General features: G+C 31.7%; 3 protein-coding genes across 4 annotated transcripts in view; 1 reads left to right on the top strand and 2 right to left on the bottom strand.

The window, feature by feature from the left end:
- Positions 1–735: 735 nt before the first annotated feature.
- Positions 736–5,470, top strand: LOC133791326 (proline-rich receptor-like protein kinase PERK3). The gene is made up of 8 exons (XM_062229250.1): positions 736–856; positions 1,501–2,103; positions 2,232–2,255; positions 2,352–2,801; positions 3,303–3,418; positions 4,566–4,826; positions 4,922–5,122; positions 5,387–5,470. The coding sequence occupies exons 1-8, from the start codon at positions 736–738 to the stop codon at positions 5,468–5,470; spliced, it is 1,860 nt and encodes a 619-aa protein (XP_062085234.1).
- Positions 5,471–6,272: 802 nt separating this feature from the next.
- On the bottom strand, positions 6,273–11,818 carry LOC133791327 (uncharacterized). Its single transcript, XM_062229251.1, has 12 exons — positions 11,278–11,818; positions 11,000–11,183; positions 10,542–10,619; positions 10,164–10,271; positions 9,712–9,969; positions 9,318–9,588; positions 9,057–9,231; positions 8,788–8,965; positions 7,504–7,611; positions 7,031–7,300; positions 6,768–6,875; positions 6,273–6,360 (listed from the first exon to the last, which is right to left on the bottom strand). Exons 1-11 carry the CDS (start codon positions 11,793–11,795, stop codon positions 6,771–6,773), a joined length of 2,253 nt encoding a protein of 750 aa, XP_062085235.1. The 5' UTR covers positions 11,796–11,818; the 3' UTR covers positions 6,273–6,360; positions 6,768–6,770.
- Positions 11,819–13,715: 1,897 nt separating this feature from the next.
- The window catches only part of LOC133790601 (uncharacterized), a 47,192-nt gene continuing 44,364 nt past the window's right edge, over positions 13,716–16,543 (bottom strand). Inside the window, exon 8 of one of the 2 annotated variants that reach the window (XM_062228278.1) lies at positions 13,716–13,911. The gene's annotated coding sequence lies outside the window, so the exon portion shown is untranslated. Of the gene's footprint in view, positions 13,918–16,543 lie in introns of both variants that reach the window. The other variant, XM_062228277.1, reaches the window with a different exon arrangement.

Below are 16,543 nucleotides of genomic sequence, written 5' to 3' on the forward strand. Positions count from 1 at the left end.
CAAAGTGATTGACTAAGTCAAAAAATGATTTCTATTCTTTTATTGATAATAAAATGAGATTACAAAAAATTTGAGTTTTAATTAGAGCAGAAAACCCCACCAATATTTACCGCAAAAAAAAATTGGGGTATAAAAATATAACATTTTGAAGACATTGAATATATTTACGGCAAAATAAAAAAGATTGGATATATAAGTGCAACATTTTGAAAATATTGGATATTTTAGCCGTCATTACTCTTTTTTTTAAAGAAAATTTTCCTCTTTAATTCCGCTAAAAAATAATGTTGCCAAAGCTAATTTCTTCCAAAACTTAATTAAGAAAGCATGTTGATTTTTTTTTTCTTCAAATGCTGATTTTCTTCTATACACTAATCATAAGGATTTTTCATTATTTATTTTTAAAAAATACTATAATAGGATGGAGAAGTCTTCAAAGCATAACAAATAATAATAAAAGTATATACATATACAAGCTATACCCTAACGTTGATAACAATAGTACAATACACATCAAACTGTCATCACAATAATCAGACAAAAGAATATGCTTAGAGTGCTCGATTCTCACAAGAAATGAGAGCACTATAACTATGTTGTCCCACTTCTTTTCTAAGAGAAATTTCAATTGATGCAATAAAATTATTATCCACAAATTAATTAAGCTATAGAGATATATAATAGATACTTTATCATGTGCTACATAGTTGATTGCTAGTTTCGTCCCAATTCAAAATGAAATCAACTCAGTGCAATTTTTCATTGATAGTTGGCTACTTATGGGTTGCTATCGTTTTCGTCCAGTGTAGCTTTTCATTGGATGATTCTTCTTCTCCACCCTTGGTTGATGCACCTGGTAAATATGTTTGCACATTTTACACTTTGGATTTTGTCCTTTTTAAGAACTAAATCTTTTTATTTATGCATACCAACAACCACTAGAATTTAGCATATTTTTATAAATACAGAAATTGGTAACCATTATATCAATATAGTTATTAATCAGACTGTTTTGGACTTAACAGAATTTGTCATCACTTTACAACAAAATCTCATCCATATTTGTGATTTAAAAAAATTATTGTAGTGTAGTACTACTATATAAAAGAAAAAATAAATTGTTTCTTTATCGGCATTTTCGATTTCTCATATACGTTTGGTAACACTAACCAGTTCATATATATCTCTTTTCAATATTTTATATATAAATTAAAGTAAAACATGTATTGTCAATAGAAAAAATGGTAATAAAATACTCTTTCAAATTAAAAAAAAAAAAACTATAAACCCTCCTAAGAACTAATTGTGGTCCACACATGTTTAATTTTGAAAATGTAATGTTTTTTGGTTTAGTTGGATTTTTATTCACCTTATAATATGATCAAGTTACAAATTCTAATTTAAGAAAACTATGTGTGACTTATTACATAATGGTGTTAGGCACCCACATAGCAACACTCTACAATTTATTATCCATTTCATGAAAATACATGCATACAGGGATTTGTGTATTGAATTTTACGCAAAATCCATACCAACCAACCGGAGAATGCTTAAAAAAAGACCAAGAGAGAATAATGCAATGGGATAGCTTCCGCACAACCGTTTGCTGCCGCAACGCAATGACGGCATTGTCTCAAGCCCTAGCCCTGCGGACACTCACGCAGCCACCTGCCAACGCCACAATCTTCATCGCCAATGACCTCTGGAAAAGCTGTACAGTTGGCCCTTTCTCCAGGCAACCCTCAGTGTCTGCAGACTTGTGCGGCTTTGGTGGCTTCTTCTACGGCGATAGTACTATTACTGGTAGTCACTGCTCCAACTTAACTTTACAAGACGTAAAACAACTTAAGACGTATCAAGGTGCTGTCACCGCTTGCAACACTCCTTACGACGATTTTAATGGTGCCTGCTCTAATTGTACGATGGCATTAATGATTTTGAGGGATGAACTAGTGGTCGGATCTGCCGAAAAAAGCGATCAGAAGACTGAGACTGCCGTCTGCGCCGTTGCTGCTGTGGTCTCTATTGTGTCAGCGATTTTGGATAGTAGTTTGAGTACTGGGGATCTGTACCGGTGTTTGCTTTTGTTAGACAAGTCAGGTAAGAAAATATATATATTTAGATTAACAACTTAAACAAATATAAACATCAAGGACTGAGGATATATTTATGAACTTATAAAAAAGAGATAGTACATTTCTAAATATTTGGTTTGTGATATGTTGCAGATCCAGATTACCTGAAGATTAAATGTAAGTAAATTACGTACGTACGTAGAAACTTATTTTGTTTTTCTTCTGGTAAATAACATTCTCATCATATATAATAAGAATTTGATGGATGATCAGATGCGTTGGCTCAAGTATTGTTGGCAATCGTAGTAGGGATAATAGGAATGCTACTGATCATAGCACTGGTAAAATATGTGAGCAAGAAGACGAAGGGTATGAAAAGGAGTGAATCATCGAAAGAGCAGTTTCCGTCTTGGTCGGGGCTGTATAGATTCTCAAAGACGGAGATAGAGAAGGCGATAAGCTTCGGGAACTACGAGAGCCTGGGAAGTGGGAGCGCAGGGCATGTATTCAAAGGAATTTTGCCGAGTGGGCAAGCGGTGGCCATCAAGCACATAAACCAGAACAACAACGAGCATGCCGAGTCTTTCAAACGCGAGGTCGAAGGTCTTTCCAGGATTCGACACCCCAACCTTGTTTCCCTCTTTGGTTTCTGCATTGAAGACGATTGTCTTTATCTTGTCTACGAGTACTGCTCTGGAGGAAATCTTTCTCACCAACTTCTAAGTACGTATCTCTCTCTCTCTAGTAATGATACAATTATAACTACGTACTCTAAAATAAGGCTATTATTCCACGTAAATTCTAATTTAATAAATATTAGGTATAGCTAATTAATCATGGCTCACATCTCACTTATGGTATATATTCAACAAGTTAAAATATCAAATATCAACACTCGTTATTATACACTCTTTAAAAGTAGTACAATGCTAGCCACTTGTCCCCATAATTAACATGTATTTTTGAAAAATGCTTGAGAACTAGCTTAAAAGACAATCTTAATATTGTCACTTTCTAATTGTTCAGTGCTATGCAAAAGTTGGCTTTTCACAATTTTTGCATCGTCTTCGACCAATTAGAATGGGACGACAAAGATGAAGACATTGGACAAAAATTTTAAAAAAAAACCTATATATATGGCTTGTTACAAAGCATTTTAATTCCCTAGACATTAATTTTTTTATTTATTATGTTTGTTTATATGTATTTTGGATATATATCCAGGGAAAAATACCCTTCTAACATGGGATATACGAGTGAAAATTCTACGAGAGTGCGCCATTGCACTTAGGTATCTTCACCATTACGGAGATGGTTGTATTGTTCATAGAGATATCAAGGTACGTACGTGTGTATATATATATATATATATATATACTAGATAGAAACAATGATGCAATTAGTTTTATTTATAAAATTGATTAATTATTTTTATTAAATTTATATTAATATTATATAAATTTTGAAATAAATATCATATTTTAATTAAATAATTTTTTTTTATGTTTATGTTTATATTTGTTCTAGTTTTTGAATTTGGGAGTAACAAGCAGATATTATATATTATATGTTTAATGTAATATTAAATATTATATGTGGATTTTAAATTTAAGTTTATTGAGTTTGTTGAAAAAAGTAATTTGTTGCTAATTCATAGTATATTATATTATATGTTTAATATAATATTATTAAATTAAGTTTAAATTTAATTAAATTTTATTTAAGTTATAAAAAGTATAATTTTATTATTTTTAAATAATTATTATTGTAAAATATCTAAAAAATATCATATTTTAATTTGTTTAATTATTTATTACTTTTAAATAATTATCACTGTAAAATATCTCAAAAATATACAATTTTTATTTTTTTTAATTATTTATTTTATTTAAGTTTAAGTATTTACAAATTACGGTTAAATATAATAATATTCTGTTAAAATTAACCTTAAAAAAATAAAAAATCATTAAAACAAAAAATTTCCATTTCTACACATTTATCATAGGGTTTATACTTTTTTGGACCCTGTGTTTTGACAAATTATTTTTTGGACCTTATGTTTTGTAAAATGGTTAAAATAGAACCATAAACCTGATTTTTGTTAATGTTTTCTCAACTAAAATCACAAATAATTTACCAAACTAATAATTCATAACAAAAATAAAATCATTCTACTTAAAAACTGTGTTATTATATTCAATTTTTTCTTTATCAAAATGGAATTTAGGGTTCTATTTTAACCATTTTACAAAACATAGGGTCCAAAAAGTAATTTCTCAAAACACAGGGTCCAAACAGGTAATGGGAAAAACACAGGTCCAAAAAAGTATAAATCATTTATTATATAGAAGTGATATATATTTAACACTTATATTATACCTATAAATATTATTAATTCTCAACCAGCTTGTTGATGATGAAGATGTTTTATTATTAATCTCATATGGATGTTGATAATATTATATATATATGTGTGTGTGTGTGTAGCTTACGAACATCCTTTTGACTGAGAAATTGGAGCCAAAGCTGTCGGATTTTGGGTTGGCAAAGCTGTTGAACGTGGAAGAAAGTAGAGTATTCACTGCTATTAGAGGAACCATAGGTTATATGGACCCTGAATACATGAGCAACGCCAAGTTGACATGTGCCAGTGATATCTACAGTTTTGGCATCGTCACTCTCCAACTTTTGGCTGGCCAGAGAGTTATCGAGCTTAATCTCGTTGCTAGTGATCAACTCACAAGAAAGGTATATAATATAATAATAATAATAATAATATTCGTATTAATAAGAATTTGGAAAAGAAAAAGAAATGTATATATAATATTAATACATATGTGCAGGCAAGAGATGTGAACTTGGGGAATCGTCCTATTGAGGATTTTGAAGACCCTCGACTGAAAGGGAAGTACAATAAGGCTGATTTCAGAGCCATACTTTCGATTGCTATTCTCTGTGTTGCAAGCTCGAGTGAAGATCGCCCAACTATTGAAATGGTCGTTAATGAGATGAACAAGGCCTGGAAGAACACCGATGAATACAAGGTCTGCTATTTCATAGGAATTTAATTCAATATATATATATATATAATTTAACATATGTTGTGTGACTTTCTTAGATGCCGATATACTAAATATATACCTTGCTAATTAACATATATAGTACTCGGAAATAACTATGGCATCTCTAGCTAGTACGTAGAATACTAATTAATTCATGTATTAATGTTAGGCGTTATTTATAATGTTGTTATTATATGAAAATGTCACATAGAAAATTACGTTTGTTTCATTATTTTTCTCTTGAAGCGTGAAAAGAAGAGGACAAAGCAAGGGTCATCGAGTAATAATGCATCAGCAGCGTCTCCATCGTTAGAAGTGGTTCTTGGTTGAGAACCATGGCCTAGAGTTGAAGATATCAATGTGTACGTAGTTTTGTACATTAATGTATGTACGTTACTATATTTGTTATTGAAGAGTGCAGAGGAGAGATTTGTGTATCTCTGGATTAGGAAATTAATTAAAAGATATGTTACAAGTAAATGGAGCTCCCAGTACAACACTTGATGATGATGAACTACAAAATTATAATTAACCTCTTCTACATCCATCAAGACCATAGATCACTACTCAAATCAGTAGTATATAGCTTACCTTTCTCTTGTCCGGACCAAAAAATGTTGAGTACTAGTGAAAAAGAAACAAGTATTGGAAGCTGCCCTTTTAAACTCCTCAGATAGCAATGATGTAAATCTAAAACTTTTTCTTTTTTAATGGTAAAGAGACAAGGTTATTGTGTAATTTGTTCTACACGAAGAGAAAGAGATCAGGGGTTGGAATATCTTGAAACTCTTACTTTCATGGACTCTCAAACATATCTAATCTACCTAAGAATACATTTTTAAGATGCTTATTAAAACAGTCAACATATAAAGATGTGTATATGCAATATTGGGAAACATCAATGGTGGCAAAGCAAGCACTTTAATTAAGAGACTTGTCTAAGTTTACAAGATAATATAAAGTTTGAAATTCTGGCCTTTATACTTTTATGCTAGCTCAAGACTCAAATATATGCTACTTGATGAAATTTGATGTTGACAAAATCAATACAATAATGACAAAGAAGAGGATTCAAGTTCTACATCACTAAAGATCATTTCAAAAAGAGTTCACAGCAAAAGAAGTTGTTCCATTAAGATTCAAAGTCAAACCATCAAGTACAGCCGGTGGCCTTGTAATCAAGCTTCTCAATAATGAGATTCATACCAAGTACCAACCACCTGTTCATGAATAACAAAGAAATACCCCTAAATTAAATAAGTAAATGAAATAAAATTTACAAAGAAAAAAAATGGTATTTTTCAAATTATGTTCATTCAGTCTGACACTTTCCAAAACGAGTAATATTTATCTTAAAACAACAAAGTTTGCTATGTAAGTCCGTGATTATGTTTTTTCTTGTTTAATTAATTTAATCCTAGTTGCTAATGTATAGGATTCTCAACAAATACCAATATTTTCATGTTTTAAAAAAACCCACATGTAAATGAAGTTTTGGAAAGTACCACATTTTAATAAATTCTATGAAAATGCAGCTCTGCATTTTTTTTAATTTAAAAAGAAAACGTTAAAATGAGAAGTAATTTTAGAGGAGTACGTAAGAGAGTAGATAAAAAAAAATGCTTACCATTCAAGATAATGTTGTAAAGCTTTCACAATAGAGAAAATTGTCCCATAGGACCTTCAACTCGTTCTTAAGCATCTCGTTAATAACACTCGTATCGACCTCTCGTTTCTGAATATAAACAGAACCGGAAAAAAAAAGTGATCAATTTACGAAAGAGAATTATATAAATATAAATTTCGATAAGCTATGACATTATTTCTATGTTATCTGCAAGTTTCACAGAATCTATATATGTTAAATGTTAAATAAGAAAATTTATATACCAGTAATTCTGAAGACAATCCTTTCAAAGACATAACAACCTCCTTTGTAGCTAGCCCCTTTGAAGACTTAAACTCATACTGATCGACATCATTGATCTTCAGCTTCAACGATGGACATTTGTATATTTTAGTTGTTGTGTGCGAGACTAAACGAACACAAAATTTATCACCAGAAACAGTCTTCCCTAAGGGCCATCTCAGACCACCCTGAACATTGCTATCGACTATAGCAGAGCCAATCAAATCTCTGATCATTTGCATGTCATTTACCTGTAGCAGTATGATGAATTTAGCCGTAAAAAATATATCATTGTAGAGAGAATGCTACAACACAAAATCTCTAGTCTTATAAAAATAGTATTTATTTAACCACATAAGAGAATGAAGAGATTTCGAGGTTTTGAATTCTACAATGGTGTGTGTATGTCAAGTATATATATGTGCATTTTCAGTTAAAGAGACAGGGAACTCACATTTAGATCAGTTGTAGTTTTTTTGAAGATTACATCCAATCTCATGTCCAAATTCTTTTCAAGACAAGATATGTTCTTTAGCAGATTGCGCATATAGCAGGGTTGAATCTGAAAGAAAACATACTTTCAATGTAAGGACTCTAAATTCTTGTCAAAACGTCTCTAACTTTCTTGTATTTCTGATCTGAGAACACAATGTTGAATTTCCAAATATGTGTTCAGATTACAAGTTGTTAACCTCTTTAGTCAATAGTAATTTTCAATAAGAAAGGAAACTTTTATGCAGTTACAGAAGAAAAGTAAATGGAAAACAACTGAATTAACAATAAGCCTTAAGCTGATCCAATTTGAAAGAAATACATAACAAAACAGAAGGTTGGTGAAGAAGGCACAAGCCCCAGAACTTGACTGAAAGTAAATGTAATCAACCTGTTTTCTTGTTACAAAATTTAGAAGTCATGTATGTTCACTAACTGTGGTATTTGTAATCCACATAAAAGAAACAAGAAGTCTTAACTATATGATAGTTAATGTTAATATAGTTAAGGTGGTTAAGTTAGTTAATAGTCTCGGGTTAGTTTAGTCTTTTGCTCTCTATTTAAACAGATGGTTAGAACTCTTTGAAAAACAGAGTATTATGAGTTAGTGAGATTGATTCATACTGAATCATAGCTAAGGAGATTAAAGTTTGAACAAGAATCACTTTTCTTGTTCTCAAGTGATTTGAGAGGCAAAAGTTTTCCCGAGAGTATTTTTTGTATTTGTTCATGATCATGGTGTTTTGATCATTGAGAGATTGAGCTGCTGTAATCAAGAGTTGTATACACATTGTATCAAGATCAATAAAGGGGAGAAACTGGAAGTAGGAACTACCATTTGGCCGAACCAGTATAAAACTGTTTGTGTTTCTTGCTTTATTTTCTTTTCTGTTTTGCTGAGAGAATTGCTGTAGCAATACTTTATCATTCGACTGTTTGATTGGCTTTACTGTGTTCTTGTGCATCAGTTTTATTATTGCTAACATTTAGTATTAGTTTGTAGTTGTGCTTGCTGTTTAATTGTGTTAGCAGGGATTACCACACTAACCAATCAAGTAGGTAAGAAAAAAAAACTTGCCTTGTAAATTTGAAGCATTTCATCTTCTTTTAGCACTCTACATTAGCAAATAATGCATTCATCTGGTTCTCTGGTGTCACCAATCTATAGGAAAAATGAAACAAGTTAGACATTTGATAGGCAGTTAAGTGTTAATTTGATGCAAAATATTGTTGAACAAAGACTTACATATACACGGTACACTACTTTTTCCTTTTCAAATTCAAGTCCACTCTTTGAGGCACCTTCCCTTGTAATGTATTTTACATATGAATTAGGAATATTTGTGTGAAATGATCTTTTCAGAGGTGCCAGTGCATCAACGGAAAGCGAATTCTTTGTGACAAATTCTTGACCGATCGAAGGCCTAAAGAAACAATAATCATTCATGAAATAATTTATTTTGGTGTTCTTCTTATTTGATCTCATAAAGTGGGAGAAGAAAAAGATAGACTAACCAAAAGAAGAGAACTTTGCCAAATCTAACGATTATAGTTGGCTTATATATTACGTCTTCAAACTCCCTTTCACTCCTCCAATCTTTAAAATAAGAAAGCAACTCTTGCAGCACATTTTCTGCTATGTATTCCCATGGTCTTATTGTAAAGCTCTCTTTTACTCTGCTGTAATTTTCTGTGAAGCAAAATTATTAACATAACCATAAAAGATGTAATGAAGGTAAACAATTTTGACACCCAACCATTAAAAAAATTACTTACTTTCAGCTAGATCACTGTTAATTAAAGCCAGAGCCTTAAAGACAACATATTTCTGCTGGGGAGATTGTGATGAAAAAGGTAGGAGATGAATAGAAGGTGGAAACTGATCAAGATCATCCAAACCAACAGCAAACCATTGGGGTCTATGTCTATCAATGTCTTCATCAGTGATATCCTTTGGAAATCTTTCACAGCAAAGAATGTTGTTCCATATAACCTTCAAGTCATTCTTAAGCATTTCACTTATGAGATTCCTATCAGCATCTTGTTTCTGAATATTGAGAACAATATAATAAAGGGCCATGAATCATTAACAAAATAAATAAGTTACCCAACAGAAGATAGCATAATCTATGTTCTATGTTCAGTAGGCTTTGAAGAATGTTTTATATACCGTTAATTCTGAAGCTACTCCTTTCAACATTATAACAACTTCAGTTGTAGCTTCCCCGGGTGGAGACCGCTCAACATCTCTGATCTTAAGCCTTAGCGTTTGATTTTTGTATGTTTTACCTCTCGTTCGCCAGACACCAACCACGCATAATTTTCCCCCCAAAAATGCCTTTCCCTTAGGCCATGTTAGTCCACCCTTAACTTCTCTGTCTACAACAGCAGAATTAATCAAATTTTTGAGGCTTTCCAAGTGATCGTCCTATAATAGCATGAAAATTTAGCAATAATCAGCATCATTATGAAGGGCTAAACCAGATATATTTCTAAACAAGTTTTCATCCATTTAATCCCTTTGTTTGTTTGTTTTTTTAAACACAAATGATAAACTACCTTCATCAAGTTTTTTTTTTCTTTTCAAATGTTTTGATATGCAATTAAACAAAGAGGACTTACAGGAAGATTAGTAACAGTTCTTTTGGTGCATAGATCCAGCCTTATGTCCAGATTCTTTTCCAGGCAAGATATGTCCCTGAGCATGTGACGAGTATAGCTGTGTTCAATCTAAAAGAAAAAATCTTTCAATGTAAGTCTCATCACTAAACTTGACCCCATAACACAACCAAAAGGAGAAAAAAAAATATAATTGGAAAAAGCACAAGCCTTAGAACATGATAGTGAAAAGTAAATATCATCAACCTGTAACCTATTACAAATTCAACTGTCATGAATATCACTAGTGTACTGTGGTACTACACCTCTTCTTGCAAAGATAATCTCGCTCTACAATTTCAAAAATATCAAATAAAAAAAGAACAAAATAAAAAAACTTGCCTTGTATAGATTAAGCTTTCCATCTTCTAGTACCCTACATTTGCACATACATACATCCGGTTGTGATGCATCACGAAACTACATAAGAGGGATAAATATTAGAAATTTGATATCAGTACTCATAAGACATGTTTGTAGATTATGATAAGATTGGATAATTTTGTTATGAAAAATTTGGTAATGATTAGTGAAGATTTTAAAAAAAAAATTAATCCAACAATAAACCATTGAAAATTTTGGAATATTTTATAATACAATGCCGCTTTCCAAATGGGATTAGAAAGTATAAAACAAATACAATTGGAGAAGCATCTTAACTAGAACCCTTTTAAAGGTCATATTCTGCCTACTATCCAATACATAAGAAAAATACATTTATTAAAAATTGTGATACAACAAAACTAGTACATTTTTACCATAGCATTCGATTCAAAAGTTTATGCTGAGCAAAGACTTACAAATACACGATACACTTCTTTCTCTTGTTCAAATCCAAGTCCACTCTTCGAGGCACCTTCTTTTACCAAGTATTCTATGAATGAAACCGGAATCTTTGTGTAAAATGAACCTCTCAGTGGCCTCAGTGCTTCTTCAGAAAGCGATATTCTTGTGACACTTTTTTGTTCACAATCTGAACGCCCCCTAAAGAAACAAGTCCTTTTCAGTTATGATATTAAAGTTGGTTTGGCCTGTGAAAGCATGCAAGTTTTTAATATATTTATATAGTAACACTAACCCACGAAAAAAAACTTTGCCAATTCTAGTGATTATGGTTGGAGTAACTTTTCCATGGTTCTGATCAGACTCCTCCATTGTGTTCCTCCTAATATCTTCAAAACAAGAAAGCAAGTCTTTCATCACATTCTCTGCTATGTATTCCCATGGCCTTCTTGTACAGCTTTCGGTTACACTGTTGCTACTTTCAGCTGAATCAATGTTGTTAAACAAAGCTAGACGCTTTAGGATCTTTCCATCGAATGATTCCACTGAAACAGGTTGGAGATGAACAGAAGGTGGAAAGTGATGACGATCATCCAAACCAGCAGCGAACCACCTGAATATATCTTCATATTCATAAGTCGAGCTCCGGTAGTGGGCAGTAGAAGTAGTAGTAGTTCTTGCAGCATACTTGTGTTTGGGATTTTTGTAGTTTATCAGAAATGGAGGCAGCTCTGGCTTTGGTATGGGACTCTGCGAAGAACCCTCGCCATCATCGTTCTTTGGGAGTCGTTTATGGGGTGGAACATAAGCCATGCTCGTTGCTCTTCTCTTCAAATTCTCAAGACAAGTCTTTATATATTCCCTGCTGTCTGCTCTCCAAAGTGATTAGAACCATTGGATGATACTTCATCGACGGTTCAGAAAGAATGATTGACTTGACGATTCACTTAACATTCCATTATTTTTCTTTCCCTTAGTCCGTAAGTAGTCTTTTGGTTGGTTTTAGGCTTAGCTTGATTGTTTTTTTTAAAGGGTATTGTTTTCTTTAAGAAAACGATAAAATATTTATTCCTTTGCAATTTAACTAAATCGCTTAATATTTTTATTTATTTATTATGCTTTTTAATATTTGAAATTAATTTTTTGTATTTTATGACAATAATGAAAATTTTCTCTATTTAAAATATACTAAATTAGTTATAATAAAATAAAAATATATTATTAAAAAAAATTGAGTGAACAAGCTCTTGTCACAATACCATGATCAAATCATGGTAATGGTAAGTCAAGAGGAAATTATGATGACAAAAGAGATAATTGTAGTCAATTAGGTTCTTGGAGATAAGTTGAATGTTATTATTGTCACAAAAAGGACATGTGTCTGAGAATTGTGAAAAATTGACCAAACATCTTGAAGCATCGAGAAATCAAAAATGCAAAGAGAGTTTAGAATTTACTAATGTTGTTGATGAAGGTTTTTAAAGTGATAGTGATGTATTTTTTTTTTGTCATTACTAATGAAAAAAAATTTGACTCTTAGATTTTAGATTCTGGTTGTTCATTCCACGTGCGCCTATATGAGGAGTGTTTTGATACTTATAAGACATATGATGGTTGTATTGTTTTGATGGATAATGATTCTAGCTCTAAAGTTGTTGAAATAGGTACTGTGAAAGTGAAGATGTTTGATGGTGTTGTGAGAATATTGACTAATATTAGACTTCTTCGTAAATTGAAGAGATTAATCTCCTTGGGAGTCTTGGACACTAGGTTGTGACTATTCTAAAAAAATGGTGTAATGATTATTAAAAAAAAGTGATTTGGTAATCATGAAAGGTCAGGAGGAGCAAAATTTGTATAAACTAGTTGGGAAGATGATTTTAGGTGGAGTTGTGATGATGGAGTCAAGTTATAAAATATCATCATTTTGTGTTGTGAAAGAATGCAATAAGGTAGTGAGGACCCCTATAGTTAGATGTTGTTTGAAGAAAGAATACATAACACTCTTAAGAGGGGTGAGTCTTTGAATAATGTGAAGACAAGTGCTCGTGTGAAGTTCAAAGATAGTATGAACTCAGTGCATATATATTTTTATTGATGATTTTAATTGTGAATTTATAGAATTTGAGTCAAAATAGAGAAATTAATTTATTACGGTTTTTTATATATAGAGTTTTATTTTAGGTAATTATTAATTTGTGTAAAATGAGTATCTTGTTGGGAAAGTTATCTTGGTGCCCAAGTTTTACAACTTTATAAATGTGTTATTTATGTGTATTAGTGTGTGGGGTTTTTTTTTAAGAGAAGTGAGGGTGGATTTTTTGAAGGCAGAAGTGAAAAAGGGTTGAGAGTGAGAAGCAAAGAATGTATTGGAATGATTGAGAAAAGATTCAATACATATAATATTGAAGATTGAAATGAAATAGAAATATTTTTGTGGGTTTGGTAACATACCGAGTAAATTTCTTTACTTCTTTTTATTGTTTTTTATGCGCTTGAAAGTTATTTTTTTCCAGCATAATCCAATGACAGGAGCAAAGCCTAATAATATACCTTATGGATTCTCAAACCTCTGGCCGAAAAAAGTTTGTGCAAATTATTACCAAAAAAAAAAAACATTTTTAAGATGCTTAAAGTAGAGCAGTCGACTTATAATAATGTGTACATGCAATACTAGGTAGTAGCAGTATGTATCGTTCACAGCAAAAGAACTATGCTCAGGACTCAAATGTTTATATTCTACTTGATGAAATTGGATGTTGTTGATACAAAATCAATATACTGTTGATCATGACAAAGATAGAGGGTTCAAGTTCTACATCACTTGAGATCATTTCAAAAAGAGTTCACAGCAAAAGAAGTTCCATCAAAGTCAAACCATCAAGCACCAGCCGGTCGCCTTATAATTAAGGCTTCAAATACCAATCACCTGTTCCTTATTAACAAAGAAATACCCCTAAATTAAATAAATAAATCAATCAAAGTCTGTGTGGATTCAAAATAATTAAAATCTACAAAACACAAAAAATGGTATTTTTAAAATTATCCTCATGTAATCTGACACTTATCAAAGCGAGTAATATTGATCTTAAAACAGCCAAGTTTGTTACGTAAGTCAGTGATTATGCTGTTTACTTATGTTAATTTAATCCTGGTCGCTATTGTATAGTTTTTTCAACAAATATCAATATTGCCATATTTTAAAAACTACCACATTTTAATAAATTCTTTGAAAATGTGAATCTGCATTTTTTTTTTAATTTTCAAGGAAAACCTTAATATATATATTTTTTTGAATAAATTGCATTTTTACTCCTCGAATTATGACCACTGTGTGATTGTGTCCTTGAATGATTCGCGATGTTAAAAACTTCCCCTGAACTATGCACGTTACTGAAATTTTGGTTTTTTATTAGAGTTCGCCCTAGCTGGCTAATGGATTGATGATGTGGTATTTTGTCTTTTGATGTAGCACTACCATATATAGTATAATTAACAATTTTGCCTCCCAAACTTTGACCGCTACCAAATAATATCTCTTTTATTAAAAAAAATTTAATATTTTTTCTAAAAATAATAATTAAATCCTTAAAAAAGTACAAATTTAATTAATAACAAATAACTCTTTTTTAGTTTTAGTTTTTTTTTTTTTACAATATAAAATAAATTTATTTTAGAATAAAAATTTAAAATAAATACTAAAACAGAGAAAAAATATTTAATTAAAGATGATGATGAATGATGAAGGGCTTAAATAAATAAAAACTTTTAATTCAAGAGGAGATGATAAAGGGGAACAAACTTTCTTTTAGAAATTATTTTTAATTTTTATTTTAAGTTATATTTATTTTATATTGTAAAGAAAAGAAAAAGTAAAAAAAAAGTTATTTGTTATTAATTAGATTTTTAATTTTAAATATTTATTTAATTAGTTTGAAGCATTTAGTATTGTTTATTTTCTTAATCATTTAAAATGATTTTTTTAAAATTTTGAAGGATATAATTATATTTGGGCAATTTTCACTTATATACAACAAAAGTAAAAAAAATTACTGTAATAACATCAATTAAACTAATTACAAAAATATATACAATCTATACCATTTTAATATATAAAATTATGAAAATGCAATCCCTCCCATAACAGTTACGGTGAACTGGAAATTTGACTCGCTACCCGAGTCATTTGGTTAAAAACGTGCTTCTAAGTGTTATTAACAGGCTAAGGTGGAAAATCAATAAAAAAGAAATGACATATTTTATTAAGTACATAAAACTGTTCATGGGCCCATAAAAAACATTTACAAATTATTTACAACTCAAAATGGTCATTACTGTTTCAAATTTACAAACCCGCCGACCTAAGCGGCAAAAATAGGGCAAACCCCCTATGTAACGCCCTACCACCTTAAAGCCGTTACTAAGTGAGTTTAAAATGTGCAATTAGCTCGCTAGACGAGGTTTTAATAATAAAAGTGTGATTAAATAGGAATCTAGGCTGTAATCTTTAAAAGTACTCTGTTACGTTAAAAGTTTAAGAGTTTAACATTCGGAGTATGCTCGTAAGGTTTGGAATATGCTCCAGGATTAAGTATCGAGCCTGCAAGGGATAGACGACCTCGAATATGATGACCTCGAAGTGTTCATGATCTCGAAAGGTAGCTCTGGAGACGCATCCATCCTCAGGGATGACCTCGGATCAGGGGTCCCGAGCTCGACGCACAGACGATCTCGAAAGCCATGTGACCTCGGGAGGTGCCTCTAGCTCGAAAGCTGGCGAGAATCCTGGAAAGCTAAAAGCCTTGGAAATATATGATAAAGACCTTGAGTATCCATAAGTATTGTCCATACGGGATGTAATTCTCATTTATTATTGTAAATCCCTAGAATCGTGGGATATTATTTAGTCAGTTATACGCCCCCTGGTCTTCAGGGGACGTTTTCCTTTTATATCTGATTGTAGGCATTCAAAGCCATTTATTTCATTTATACAAAAAGAGTAACTACCCAAATATGTGGGATAGTACTCTGCAACCTTCTCTATAAATAGAGAGGTCATGCACCATTGTAAGGGACCGAAATTCTGAACTTTGAGAGAAAACTCTGAAGAATTCATGCTTAAGAATTTTCAGAGATAATCTTGAGTTTAATAACAGTGACTCGTGGACTAGGCAGATTTAACTGCTGAACCACGTAAAAATCGTGTGTTTGTGTTGTTACATTTCATTGGCTATTATCAGTTATTGTTTACGTGCTCTCCTTTCACTGATTGACGAAAAACGGCGTCAACAGTTTGGTGCTTTCATTGAGAGCCTTAAGCATTCCTCCCTGAGAAAATCATGGCCGCTAACAATCAGAACACACCTGAGGAAAACTACCCAAGGCGTCCTGGAAAACAACCGATGGAGAACCCGGATGCTGAGGAGAGAAGTGGGTCCTCTGATTCTCGGGGACCACCTCCTCCACCAAGAGATGAGGATATGTACTACAATCCGGAGCGGTACGTTCCTATGGTGGAACTTGAAAACCGGCAATTGAAGCAACTGTTGGCAGAAGCCAAC

This window comes from Humulus lupulus, chromosome 7 (assembly GCF_963169125.1).
Source record: "Humulus lupulus chromosome 7, drHumLupu1.1, whole genome shotgun sequence".
In the NCBI taxonomy this organism is placed as follows: domain Eukaryota; kingdom Viridiplantae; phylum Streptophyta; class Magnoliopsida; order Rosales; family Cannabaceae; genus Humulus; species Humulus lupulus.

What these genes read in the sequence shown, in the direction of transcription:
- LOC133791327 (XM_062229251.1), bottom strand. Translation starts at nt 11,795, where the DNA reads ATGGCTTATGTTCCACCCCATAAACGACTCCCAAAGAACGATGATGGC. An exon ending in AAGAAGTGTATCGTGTATTT is followed by an intron (nt 10,620 to 10,999) that starts GTAAGTCTTTGC and finishes CCTCTTATGTAG; the next exon opens with TTTCGTGATGCATCACAACC. An exon ending in AAGTAGTGTACCGTGTATAT is followed by an intron (nt 7,612 to 8,787) that starts GTAAGTCTTTGT and finishes GTTTTCTTTCAG; the next exon opens with ATTCAACCCTGCTATATGCG.
- LOC133791326 (XM_062229250.1), top strand. Translation starts at nt 736, where the DNA reads ATGAAATCAACTCAGTGCAATTTTTCATTGATAGTTGGCTACTTATGG. An exon ending in TCTTTCTCACCAACTTCTAA is followed by an intron (nt 2,802 to 3,302) that starts GTACGTATCTCT and finishes ATATATATCCAG; the next exon opens with GGAAAAATACCCTTCTAACA. An exon ending in GTGATCAACTCACAAGAAAG is followed by an intron (nt 4,827 to 4,921) that starts GTATATAATATA and finishes ACATATGTGCAG; the next exon opens with GCAAGAGATGTGAACTTGGG.